Source organism: Elephas maximus, chromosome 5, assembly GCF_024166365.1.
Source record: "Elephas maximus indicus isolate mEleMax1 chromosome 5, mEleMax1 primary haplotype, whole genome shotgun sequence".
Lineage (NCBI taxonomy): Eukaryota > Metazoa > Chordata > Mammalia > Proboscidea > Elephantidae > Elephas > Elephas maximus.
In genome coordinates, this window is record NC_064823.1 from 69623075 (window position 1) to 69637682 (window position 14608).

General features: G+C 37.5%; 2 protein-coding genes across 4 annotated transcripts in view; one reads left to right on the forward strand and one right to left on the reverse strand.

The window, feature by feature from the left end:
* The window catches only part of MAPK10 (mitogen-activated protein kinase 10), a 375739-nt gene extending 366627 nt beyond the window's left edge, over positions 1–9112 (forward strand). For all 3 annotated transcript variants that reach the window (XM_049885817.1, XM_049885815.1, XM_049885816.1), the window contains one exon: positions 8206–9112. In XM_049885817.1, the coding sequence (XP_049741774.1) occupies positions 8206–8348 (143 nt within the window). In that variant the 3' untranslated portion in view covers positions 8349–9112. The remainder of the gene's footprint in view (positions 1–8205) is intronic.
* PTPN13 (protein tyrosine phosphatase non-receptor type 13) overlaps positions 1–14608 on the reverse strand; it is a 1019774-nt gene that overhangs the window by 945001 nt on the left and 60165 nt on the right. The window lies entirely within an intron of this gene.

A 14608-nucleotide genomic window follows, 5' to 3' on the forward strand; every position in this document is an offset into this window, starting at 1 on the left:
AGCAAATAATTTGAGAAGTCAGACTATATGAAGAAAAATGTGGTGACACGATGGGAGGAAGACTTATTAACAACTTGTGACACAAAGATGACATAATTTTGCTTGCAGAAAGTAAAGAGGACTTGAAGCACTTACTGATGAAGATCAAAGACTACAACTTTCAGTATGGATTGCACCTCAACATAAAGAAAACAAAAATCCTCACAGCTGGACTAATAAACATGACAAAAGGAGAAAAGATTGGAGTTGTCAAGGACTTCGTTTTACTTGGATCTACAATCTACACCCATGGACGCAGCAGTCAAGAAATCAAACAATGCATTGCACTGACCAAATCTGCTGCAAAAGACCTCTTTAAAGTCTTAAAATGGATTGACATGCTGTCTGCAACAATGGGCTTAAATGATTGTGAGGATGGCGCAGGACCGGGCAGTGTTTCATTCTGTTGTGCATAGGATCACTATGAGTCAGGACAGACTCAATGGCACCTGTCATCATATATTACCTTACATATTTATGTACAATATGTTTGTATGTAACATCTGTATGTATAGTATGACCAAAGTGCAGAGACTATAAGACAGCCGTGTGCTGGAGCCAATTCTACTTGCTCACAAGATCAATCGTGTCCATCTTTTCTTGAGTGCAGATTCACTGACCTCATGTCAATGGCTTCAAATCATCTGTGGAGGGAGTATTTACAACAGAGAAAGTGACGGACCCTACAAATCAGGGCATTTTTCCCCTGGACAGCCAATTGTTAAATTTTTGCTAGCACATCACTTTATGTGTGTGTATGTATATGTGGTCAGCTATGCTGGAAAGTGAAAGCAATTTTAAGAAAACTTCTGAAAAGCAGCTTTTGGCATTCTTCATTACAGTCATCTTTTCTCATTAGTGTTTGCTTGTATTTTGTTTTGTAAACATCAAGAAAGAAGGAACATAATATTACAACATAGACTGTCTTAATATTTAATTCTGGCAACACTGGGAACCCAGCAGCAAGGGAGTAAGTTAATGCAGCTTCTCAGTGACAATGATTCTAATAACAAAACTCATGTTTCAGTGATTGTTTAAAAATGTAAATAGGAAGCTAAATGTGCATTTGCAGGATAATATATAGGTTTAAAATTTATTGATGGAATTGTATATCAATAAGAAATAAATCTCAACTTTTGATACACTTCTAAATCGATGATTGTACTCCCCTTTGCTATCTAATTTCACTTGCATAGTGATTTATTTTCAAGGCTAGCATAGCTGCCTGCTTTCTGAATTAATTTGCAAAGACTTCTAAGGGAATAGCAGTCTATGAATAGAAATTAATTTTCTTCTAAAAGCATTTGTTACAGAATGTTTGAGCTAGAATAAATATAGGAGGTCATCTAAATCCAGAAACTCTCATTCTGTTCACCACCCTCTTTCCACCTCAGAAATAAGACTCCCGTAAGTAACAATGAGTTAGTAAGATACGGATGCTTAACATCAGGATGGGCAGAGGGTTTTCAAAATTTCTAAATTGAAGATAAAGCTCTCCAAGTGTTTTAAATATATATCCACCCACCCTCATTCCCCACTATGGGGGCGTGTCCTTCTCAGAGTCACTGATTTAATCCAATAATTTCATTAAACACAAAGAAACAGAACACTGAAGCCCAAACAAGATATGACTGAAGATCATGTTGATAGAGAAGGGAGTATACCTCATGATGTTTTTTCATTCTAGTGTTTCTTTCAGTGCTTTGGGTGTACACACACACACCCCTGTATACATATATCTGTAAGTAAAATAAGTTCCTTCAAAAAAACAGAACAACAACAAACCAGAACAACAGCCTCCACCCCCTATACCTGGAACAAGGAATATCCTTTTTGGTTAGATTACTTCAAGCTGAGAAATTCTCATTTGCGTATAAGTTACTTTCCATGAAACCTGTTTCTTTTCAGGTAAAGGCGAAAGTAGCTAGTATTTCTCATTTGCAGCCCTATGAGCATTTTCAGTAACTCTCAGTGTCATTTTAACTGACCAAAATTTGCAATGCTATATTGATGGCAAAACATTTTTTAAAAGAAATATGTGCATCTACTGGTTTCTTTGAAGGAATATAGAAGGAAGGAATATTTACCACACTGCCATGATACCCTGGGCAAGTGCACATTACAGTTGGATTCCATTCAGTCCAATTTTGTTTAATAGATTTTTGCAAATTCTTGACAGTAAATTAACAACTAAAAGCCAAGCCTCATGCCTTGTCCCTTCTATTTGTGTTTGGTTTTATGGTTTACAAAGCCTTACTGCCTACATGAAAATAGACTAGAAAGACGAACCAGTAAAAACAGAAGAGGCTGCAGGCTGGGAAGCATTTATCATAGTGCAATAGAGGGACTCCTACAGAATCAAAGATTTTTCATGTAACAGCGATGGGCTGCTAAATGTTTAACAGCTGTCTCTTCAAACAGAAAACACACACACATACACACAACTGATAAGTACTGTTTGCTAATTTCTGTGGTATAAATATTCTCAATTGCCCCTTGATCTATTCTTCAGCAAAGAATTTTGGATATACTGTGGACTGCCAAAAGAATGAACAAGTCTGTCTTGGTAGAAATACAGTCAGTGCTCCTTAAAAATGAGGATGGTGAGACTTTGTCTCACGTACTTTGGGCATGTTATCAGGAGGGACCAGTCCCTGGAGAAGAACATCACGCTTAGTAAAGTAGAAGGCCAGCAATAAACAGGAAGACCCTCAATGATATGGATTGACAGAGTGGCTGCAACAATGGGCTCAAGCATAGAAACAATTGTGAGAATGGCACAGGACCGGGCAGTGTTTCATTCTGTGATGCCTAAGGTTGCTATGAATTGCACCAACTCGATGGCACCCAAAAACAACCCAACAACAGATATTCTCACTGTGACCAATTTCAAGCTGTGAATGTCACATCACTGAATACAGAGTTGGAAAAAGATGCTGATAATTGGTTCTCACAAGCCGTTACAAACCAGTTCCAGCATACCATGAGATGGTGCACCTCATTCTTCCACCATAGCACTATTTAGAGAGAAACCCTTCACATCCAACGCACACATGTAATAGGAATTTTACAGAGGAATCACTGGGAGAGAGGGCTGCTCCTAAATTCCAATATTGAATGAATTTATTCTGTAAAAAAATCAGGAACAATAGTGTGTGAAACCCTAGAAAGACAGTCGATAAATACTTTCTATGGGACCTGAACTTTAAGCAATCATAAGTTGTATTTAATATTGATAAAATAGAGGCAGGGCTATTCCAACGTAGAGGACAGGGATTACAGAAGGCCAGATGCTGAACAAACAGAGAAGAAAGAAAACTACAACAATATAGTTTCCCTTTGCCAAAAATAGTTCAGCTGTTTCACCAGTTTCATGGTAGGGAGAAATGTGCTTTCTCTCACAGAACCTACCTACAAGAGTAAACATAAAGGATAATAAATATTTGTTGAATATTTGTTATTCTGTGCTCAACAGTAGATTTTATGGAAGACAGGAGAAATAAGTATAATGAAATGTAAAAAGACATAAGGGAAACATAAACATGAGGCAGACAACAAGACTGTATATAATAAGGGACTTATTTGTAAGACACATCACTTAAAATATTCAAGGAAAGTGCAGAAAGTATGCTGATTATTAAAATAAATGCAGTAGGAGTGCTGTATATTTTATAAGCAGAACCTGCAGCATAGGTCCTTCTGTTTATAAAGAGTTCATTAAAAGCAACTCTGGCTTTCGCATGCTGTAATTCACTATTATATACAGACGTAAATTTGTGTGTTGCTAAGGGAAATTTCCTCAGTGTTCTTTGTGCGCCTTCTCCAGCAGCCATTGTTGTGGGTTTGTGTTTCTTTGTAAACACCAAATTGTGTTCCCATCATCATCTCAGCTAAGCCTTATCTCAGCTAAGGGCACCTTTGTTCGAATCCTTGCCTGACACTGGACTGTGGCAATAAGAGCATCTTTATTTACGTAATCAACCCAAGCCCTGAAAGGAGAAAAGGCCTATCTCCAGAGAAGACCAGGGCCAGTATGTACGGATACTTTAAAATTGTGTCTGTGTGTGTGCATTATGCCAAAATTTTATTTCTAAAGCGTCAAACTGGTTATTTTGGCATAATTTCAATATAGCAGGATAGCAAAAATATTTTTTTCCACTGGCATTTTGACGAATTCTAATACTCACAAGATGTATATATCATGAGTTGATCTATGTAGTTTCCCATCCACTGACAGTGAGACTTCCTAGTCAATAAATCAGTTGAATTTCTATATACAGGCAACAAAAAACCCCAAAATAAAATTAATAAAACAATTCTATTTACAAAAGTAATCAAAAAAAATAAAATACTTAGGAATAAATTTAACAAAAATGTGTAAACCTTATACTCTGAAAACTACAAAATATTGTTGAAAGACATTAAAGAAGGCCTAAATGAAGGGAAAGACATTCCATTGTCCAGGGACTGGAGGACTTACTGTCAAGATGACAATACTGCCCAAATAAATCTACAGATTAAACAGAATCCCCATAAAAATCTCAGATGCCTGTTTCTGAAGAAATCGACAAGCTGATTCTGACATTTACATGGAAAATAAAGACACAGAATAGTCAAAATAATCTTGAAAAAGAAAAAAATGGAGGACTCATACTCCCTGACTTGAAAAATTACTAGAAAACAACAGTATTTAAGACTTGTGGCACTTGCATCAAGATGCACCTCTAGATCAATGGAATAGAATTGAGAGTCCGGGAATAAATCCTCAAATATACAGTTAATTGATTTTTGACAAGGGTATCCAGACAATTCTATGGAGAAAGGAGAGTCTTTTTAACAAGTGGTGTGGGGACAGCCAGATTCCTATTTGCAAAAGAATGAAGTTGTACCTCTACCTCATACCACGTACAAAAATTAACTTGAAATTGATCATCAACCTAAATGTAAGAGCTAAAATGATAAAAACTCTTAGAATAAAACATAGGAGTAACTCTTCATGATCTTGAGTTAGGAATTGGTTATTATTCTAGATGACACTAAAATCACAAGTGACAAAGACAAATTAGATAAATCTGACTTCATCAAAATTAAAAAGTCTGTGTTTCAAAGACCACCACCAAGAAAGTGAAAAGACAACTTATAAGAAAATATTTGCAAACCATGTGTATGATAAGAAACTTGTATCCAGAATGTAGAAAGAACTCTTACAACTCAACAATAAAGAGAAAAATAACCCAAATAAAACATGGACAAAATATCTGAATAAACATTTCTCCAGACAGCTATACCAATTTCTGCAAATCCTAAGCAACATATGTAATCACCTGGTTTTTTGTTTGTTTGTTTATAGCCATCCTAATGGATGTGTACTGGTATCTCATTGTGGTCTTGACTTACATTTCCCTGCTGACTAGTGATCGAGCATCTTTTTATGTGCTCAGATATATACAAAGATGCTCAATCATTTGTCAGTGATTTGAAAGCCATCCATAGTACTGGAATATATCATCCAAGAGACAAATGGACAGTAAGAGAAAAGCAATCTCACTTTGTCAGGCCCACAATTGATTGACTTTTTATTAGAGTCCTGTGTCCAGTTTTAATCTCCTTGGTTTAATAAGAATGTAGAAAAATTGAAGAGGGTTCTGAGAAGTCCATCGTAGTGATGCTAAATCATTAGACACCAAAATTTATGAGAGAACATGGAGGTTATTAATATAATTTAATCCAAAATTAGGGATAAAAAAAGTGGGGCATGTGGCTATGTAAAAGAATCAAGGGTTGCTGTCTAGTGTATGAAATCTTATCACAAGAAGAATTTAACTAGCTCTTTTACCATAGCAATAAGGGATATAATTAAGTAAAAAAGAAAAACCCAGTACCGTCAAGTCGATTCCAACTCATAGTGACCCTATAGGACAGAGTAGAACTGCCCCACAGAGTTTCCAAGGAGCACCTGGCAGATTCAAACTGCCAACCCTTTGGTTAGCAGCCGTAGCACTTAACCACTACGCCACCAGGGTTTCCATAATTAAGTAAAGTTGGAATAAATTGATCTTACATTAGACATTGTTCTCATAATGCAAGTAATTATTTATAGGAAGATGTTAACAAGAAAGCTTTAAAACCTAGAGCCTTTTAAGGGTGAGGGGGTATTGATAATTTTAATCATTTAAAGAACATGAAAAATGCCTAAGTTTTTCTGGATATGAAAATATCGGTATAGAAAGGAATACAATGATCACAACTATGGAAACTTCGTAGCAAAAAGAGTGGAAAGAAATATACCAAAAGTTTAACAGTTCTTAACTGTGACATTTAGTACATATTGCTATCTCTCTCTCCCTGTGTTTTTTCACATTCCCCATAGCTTATATAAATACTTGTATAATAAATAAAAATGTAAAATGCACATAGGGTACATGTACTCTCTCCTAGTTTAAGTGCTTGGGTTGTCGCCAGATGCTGTCACATTTTCATCACATTGCTTCCACAGGTGAGAAATGTCTGCCCCCGAGCCAAAAAGATTTGAATTAACCTTCATTAGATTTTTTTTTTTCTGATTTATTAAGTCTATGTGATAACACCATTGTAACTTACCTTGGATTTCTTATTTTTCACCAAATATATCCTGTGTTCTACATCTTCCCAAGTAAGAGATGATTTTAGTGAGAATTCCTCATTTCTTATTTCAGTAGGTGATTATGTTACAGATTACTTTAAATAGTGCAATATTTCACAAAGTATGCCTTCTACCACACAGACTGCTTACATATAAAGATAAAAAGTAAATTGACTGTCTTCAGAGTGCTATGGTTTAATTATATTTTACAATGTGTTTGGCTCTTTGTTGTCCTCAAAGATACTATAACTCATCAAGCATTGGCTGAGTGACTAGCCTGAGCAAGTTTCTTCTAAGAGTTTCAAAATCTTTATATTCCTGCATAACAGATAAATAAAAGGATTTTTTTGTATGTTTGTTTCAAATTAGTCTAAGTTAATAATTCAAAGTTTTTAGTAATGGATGCCCAAGTAAGCAAGTTGGCTGGAAACTAAACACACATCAAAACATGAGCTCTGGCTTCTCCTAGTCCTATCTTGGTCTATGATAACTTTCTTCACAAGTCCTATTTGACTTTTCAATATGGGTTTTAAGTTTCATATCATATTAATGATTATGTAATAATATTTACTTAACACACCTTCCTTTCTACAGAGAAGTAAAAAAAACCCTTACCATCAAGTCAATTTCGACTCATAGCAACCCTGTAGGACAGAGCAGAACTGCCCTATGGGGTTTCCAAGGAGCAGCTGGTGGATTTGAACTGCCAATCTTTTGGTTAGCAGCCAAACTTAACCACTGTGCCACCAGGGAGTACTCCCCAAGTAATTGAGTTTTCTGTGTTTTCCTAGCCCATATTTCTGAAATAGGACCCTTGCATGTGTTTGTTTTAAAAGTTCCTCGCATCAGTCTGATAATCCAGGGACAGAAACTGTTACATAAAGGGGCTTTGCTCATCTGCCTTTTCCATAACCAGTTGTCATCAAGTCGACTCCAAATCGTGGTGACCCCATATGTGTCACAGTAGAACTGTGCTCCAAAGGACTTTCAATGGCTGATTTTTTTAGAAGTAGATTGCTAGGCTCTTCTTCCAAGGTACCTCTGGGTGAACTTGAACCTCCAACCTTTCAGTTAGCAGCTAAGTATGTTAACCATTTGCACCACCCAGAGACTCCAAATACCTAGTTGCCTTTTCCACGAATCAGTGGCTTTCAACTTTTGTCTATATACTCTGTGGAGAGCTTTTAAAAAACACAAGCACCTTGGCTACCCCTCAAAGGGCAATTATGTCACAATATTGGAGATGGGGGAACTATTGTTGACATTTTTGAAAAGCATTACAGGTGATTTCTTATGTAGAGCCAGATTTGATAACCGTTGCCTAAACTGTGAATCACTTGTGACCAGAGAGTCTGCCCTGTTAGGTTTTTATTTACATCTCTAATGTAGTGGCCAGTTCGTATTAGTTTTCCTTTGCACGTTTGTCTTATGAATGACGAATTAGATGTTTCTTTTTTGTGTTTGTCCATTGCTGCATCTTGAGTGACATTTAGTTTGGTGTAGTTCCAGATTTAGTCATGTTGGTCTTCATTTTCTTAGCACAGGTGCAGCAGTGAACAGCAGTGAGAGTCTCCCTCCATCCTCATCCGTCAACGACATCTCCTCCATGTCCACCGACCAGACCCTGGCGTCTGACACTGACAGCAGCCTGGAAGCCTCGGCAGGACCCCTGGGTTGTTGCAGGTGACTAGCCGCCTGCCTGCGAAACCCAGCGTTCTTCAGGAGATGATGCGATGGAACACACACACACACACACACACATGCACGCACACATGCAGACACACATGCACACACACAAATGTAGACATGCAATGACAAGAAAATGGCAATGGAGAGAATCAAAGCCTAAAATCAAAACAAATCTTTTAGCCTGCTTCTTCTCCAGAGTTCTGTATTGCAGCTAAGCTCAAATGTATATTTAACTTCTAGTTGCTCTTGCTTTGGTCTTTCTCCAACGATGCTTACTACAGAAAGCAAATCAAACACAATTAGAGAAACCTTTTTCATAAAGTGTAAATTTAATGGCTGCAAAACCAGTAACCTGTAACCGCCCTCTCAAATGGCATGACAAGGGTGCAATGGCCCCATCCAGCATGTGTGTGTCTCTGTCTTGCATCTACCTGCTCCTTTTGGCCTCGTCAGATGGACGTAGATACAGATCTGCACGTGTCTGTATTCATACAGCACTGCTTCCTTAGAGATGCTGCTGTCAGTGTCCTCAGGGCTGTACCGAGACACCATGCACTGGGGTACCACGTGGTCCGTTTCATGTTGATCTATTACTCTGACATAGACCCATCTGTAATATTGCCAGTATATAAGCTGTTTAGTTTGTTAATTGATTAAGCTGTATGTCTTACAAGAAAACATGTAAAGGGGGAAACGATGGGGGGATGTGAGCTCTTTCGGACCCTTGAAGATGTAGCTTCCAAATTTGAACTGATTAAATGGCACCTGTATACCAATTTGTAGAAAGAACATATGTGATGATTATGGAGAGTGGGCGGGGGGAGGGGAGGATCATAGCTTTCAGGTACGAAATGGTTTGACCTGTAGAAGGAAGGTGTGACTAAAAGCTGAGGGTCTTTTCTCTGACAGCGAACAGGTAGAAGAAACTAGAGAGTAGTGTTGCAGTGTGGACTAAGAACTAAAGGAGATTATTGCCCAGATATTAGATGACACTGACATCCATATTTTCGAGTAGACATCATTTGTCACTTCCAAATTACATGTCACAATAGGAGGCTACTGGAAAAGGTGGCAGGTGGTGAAGCAGGGTTCTCATGTATATATTTGGTCATAAGAATCCCTCCCTGGGACAGAGTGAAATTGCCTCCATGTGATTTCCTTAACAGAAATGAGCCTAGCTAGACTACCTTCAGGTGGTGGGTTTTGTTTTCATGAGTGTGTTGCATCCCAGGGTCTACCCTACCAAGATTTTATTCTGAGAAGAAATATTATTTTCCTCTTCTGGAATAAAAATGAATAAACTGATTAAAATAAACTCCCCAAGAAGCACAGGGTGATCCTTAGGTTCACATTGGTGAACATCTCCACAGACATTATTATCCCTCAGTGGTTTCCCTGACTCCTTAATATGGCTGATGTTTCATATTTACTCATTTACTTTCATAACTTTGACCAATCAAGGGCTGATAATCTGAGTTGTGTAATAGCAGTAAATGTGACAGCAATAATTCTGCCAGTAAGTTACTGCTACTAAATAGCTTTAGCAATATGAGTTTGTCTTAAAAGCCATGAAGCATTACTGTCCATGTTTAGCAAAATCATCTGAATTTATGTAAAAATAAATGAAAGTGCTTTCCCGAGCACTTACAGAGGTACTGTGAAACATCTCGGTTATATACAAGGAAATACCAGGGTGCCTTCACAGCAATAATAGGCACCAGCTACAGGCTTCCCTTCTTATTCACTTTCGTGAAGTATTCATCACAGTTACTTGCACTTTGACCATTTTGGTGCTCACTAACGTGGTGATATTTCGCTTGAAGAAGAGAAATGCATGAAATGGATGGTTAATGAGTGTGATATGACTGACAAGTGGAATCCCGTCAAAAACAGAGCAAACAAGAATGCTCTGAAAACTGCCTTAAATACCATAGGGAAGCTTTCTCTCTTTTCAAGCAATAGAGTCCATTGGGAACCTCAACCACCCCTTCCATCACCATATGAGGATACTGCCACTTATGGGATTGATCCATTAAAAGGGGTGATTGGCTTAAAGTGGAGAGGCAAACGTTAGATTATGCAGCTTGACCCCTGTAATAAAAGTGGCCCAGTTTCTTTATCTTGCTACCAACTCTTTTTGGTTAATATTCTAGAAAACCTGATTTTAAAAATGCCTCATTATTCACAGGCACTGTCTCGTTTTTCTTTCTGCTGTACCTCCTTTTTTTTTTTTTTAACTTTGGTGCATCCCTTATTCTTTGCTTTAACTCCTTTTTCTGTACTCTTAATATATCAGTGACCTCTCCACTTCCCTCTCGTGGGATTAAGTGCAGACAGCAGGCAGCTGTTACGAAGAGAGTCACAAGGGGAATTTCATCAGCCTCAAGATGACATCAAAAGATAAAAGAAATCTCCAGCCAGCATCTGAGACGTGCTTGGCAGTTCGACTATCTCTGATGTCTGCAGAAGTAGTGACTTTCTTTCACTTAGATTAAACCAGGCAAGAACTAGACACCCCTCCCCTGTGATTGCTTCCTTCCCGAAGCTCTACCTGTCTTATCTGTCCTGTTGTGTGGCTCTGGATAGCTGATTACCTTTAGCTAGATTTCTCTTACGGACAAGAAAAAAATGGAACAAATCACTCAGGTTGAAATGTCATATAGAAATAGAGCGAAGGGTTTGGCCTCTTGATTGCTTGTAGGACTAATTTTATTTGGTTATCAAAGCAAGACAGATGACGGGACAACAAAAAAAGAGGACCACCACTTCCAAAGCCTGCTAGTCCTTCATGTTCACTTTGTTGTAATATCTGCAGGAGATGATTATCTTATTATAGAATTCACAGAATATATTATGTTCTGCACTGAGTCTCCTTTTCATAAGAAAACGATGATTTCCTACATAGTCACCTGTTACTTCCAAAGGACTCTTTTATCTTTGAGGCAGGAAATGTCAAGTCACCTGGACAATATTCCTGGAAAAAGTGAAGGTCATGTCTGTGGTTGGGGTTCATTTTGGAATGTAAACTTGGCATCCAAGGAACCTAAGCTTTCATCAGTTCTTATAGGGGTATTGGTTTAGCAGCAACTTCTAATGAAATGTTTTATAGTATTTTGTAGGAGAGATGACTGTGTGTCCATGTGCAGAAAGAATTCAGTTGTTGTGAGGATTTGGCAAAACCACCGCCACTTCAGCTGTGTCTTTGCTGTTTATATCTGTTTTGTGGGGCAGTGTATTCATTTTTAAGAAGGGATACATTGGCCTTTCTTAAAGGGAGATATTGGTCCATACCAGGTACCATAAAAGTTTACCAAATGTTTGAATATTTTTGACCAAGTTCGTAATGAGAAGAAAGGGGTCTTGGAAACTACCTTTTCTTGTAGTTTAAATTTTCTGCTTATGAAATAAAAACATAATAATCTTGCATCTTCAAGAATCTGATGACTGAGCTTTGTAGACATGTACCCCACAGTTGAACCAGGGCCTGGTCAATTCCCACCAGTTGGAGTAGGCTATTTTACTGAGAGCCAAGGGGCTGGACAGCTTTTCTCTGTTACCATTATCGGGAAAATGTTATCCAAGGATACTGATAGCATCTGACTGGTAAGTCAGAAAATAGGCTTTGACAAGTAGAACAAATAGAGTAGACTGAAATACATAAATCCTTTTGTGACCTTTCAGGAGGAAATTAAAAAAAAAAAAACCCAAAACAAGAAGCAAAACAGACTTTAAAAATTTTAAATATCCATTGCAAAATCCAAATTATTCAAAATCTATTCCTATTTAATTCTCTTAACATATGACAATTTAAATCTTAAAAGCATTAAACTCTGTGAAAAATGGTAACTGGATTTGCTGAAAAATATGTATTCTATGGCTCAGAGAGAGGAGGAGAATTATCCCCAGGAAAATTTATCCCAGACACACTGGGCCTGAAAAGGAAACCCACTTCCCACTCACAGTCCCCTACCCACATTTTAACTGTGGGAGTCCAACGTTTTCCACACATATCATTAAACCAAGCAGGGAAACACCTTTCTGTAAAAACAAACAAACAAAAGTTACAATGTAAATAGTTATATTCATTATTTTTCTGGTGATCAAAATATAAAATTTCATTATTTCTTTTGGAGCTTGTGAAAATGGTTCATCTTGACTCATTTACTTGGTCAGTCAAGCTGAAGTGGAAGCCTTCTGTTTCTATATGGACTCCTACCTATCTAACTTTTGATTATGTGGGACGAATGGCCAGTATAGTCTAATGGTAACAAAACCTCCCAACCCTTTACTAGCATTTAAACTGTTCACCTTGCCATGTTCGTCTTGTAATGAGACCTAACTTGCCCCTGCCTGTATTTTCTGCATGATTGGATTCCAAAGACTCTTACCAACGATAAAAATTGTTATGTGTTGGTATTTATAAAATGGGTTCAAAGCACACAGACATGCACACATACATTCACACGTCACCTAGGTCAATCCTAGGAGGCAAGAGCATGTATGTTCAGTTTCTTTACAAGGTCTTAGTGGTGAAAACTAGTTAAAGCCAGTCAGCCGGATGGATAAAATGCAATCTCAGTAACATTTAATAAGGATTTGGAACCTTTGAATAATTTCTGTTTTTTCTCACTCTCTTTTTCATTTTCATTTTCTTCTCCTTTATTTTCAAAATGTTGGTGGAACAAGAGGGCAAATGGGGCAAACTTTGGCTTCTTTTGACTGTGTAGGTCAATTCTGAGTCAATATATTGTGATTTCTGTTATGAGTTATTAAACACCAGAGGAAATCTGCTTCTCTTAACATAAAACAAATCCAAACCCAGACGTTGTGGGAGTTTGCCTGTTGACGATGGTTATTGTGTTGCTCGTTGTCTTGGGTTTCATGCGCTGGCAGTAGCTCTGAAGCATCTCACATGATGTCATTTTAATGCTTGGTGAAAAAAACAAAAAACCTGAAGTGTGGTCTGATTATACCGGGGAATAAACAAGAAATGAAGAGTGACCTGTTTTCTCAGCATGGGTAAATACTGCGCAATATGAACGTGACCATGTAGAATGCCGTGTTTTCATTTGAGACTGGCTTCTTCTTAAAAATGACCTTCATTTCTGTCCGAGGGTACTAGAGATATGTCTGTAATTTTGGTAAGTTTCCCTTAAGGTATAAAATCAATAAAGAAAAATAAATAAATAAACAGACAATTCCTGGGCAGATTAGGAGAGTAGAACAGGGTTAAATTTCTTAGGTTACATATCAGAATGTTTAATCATTTTCATTATTATCAAAGAAAGAAGGTAAATGTGCCTTGTTTGTTTGTTTGTTTTTCAGTCCACATGGTAGCCAACCTCAGTATCTAAACTCTTAGTGAATAAAAAACATGATTTTGTAAATTGATGAGAAAGTCACTGAACCTATGTTAGTTTAGCTGTCAGTGACTGAACAAATGATAAGGAGTGATCCTTGGACCTCTGTAAATAAAATGTTTTCCAAATCAAAAGAACCAGCTATTAGAAATTGTGGAGGATCAACATACCTATTCTTTTGAGTTAACAATTTACCTTTAATTGTTTTCAGGGAAATTAAAAACCAAAGCCTTTCCTTATCTCTGGCACAGCTCTGATTCTAATTGAAAACACAGATCTTTACTCTCTCAAAAAAAAATAAGTTTAAAAATGCTCAAGCATAGGTACCTGAAAATACCCACAATACTGTGAAGGGAAAGCCATTGAGAAGATGATTCCTCATGGAGGGAAGGGGGCAGAAGATATTGGTGCATACCAGGTATCATAAAATTTTACTACATGTTTGGGTACATTTGACCAATCTCACAGTAAGGTGATGAAGGGGGTCTTAGAAACTCCCTTTCATTCAGCTACTTATGGAACAACCAACCTAAAAGGATGATTCTAATTGCTCAATAACTGCAGCAGGTTTTCCCAAGGAAGAGGATTTAGACATTACCAGTTAATCAGAATTGTGTTTAGTATTTGCTGTACACCTTTCCTCTAATGCTTTTGAACGCATACTTGGAAGACACATGTGAGCAATTCCCAGAAATTTCTACCATCTCGGATCACTTCATGTCTGGGATGACTGTATGCAGCAAGCTCCAGACTGATTTCTGCCTGCTTATCATTTAGGTCAGTGTGTTCTGCTTAAGTAAATTAAAATATGCTGTAGACATTTACAATACATTTCTCAGACACATGAAATGGTATGATACATACATAAACCAGAGTCAAATGCTCCTTCTAAATTAAA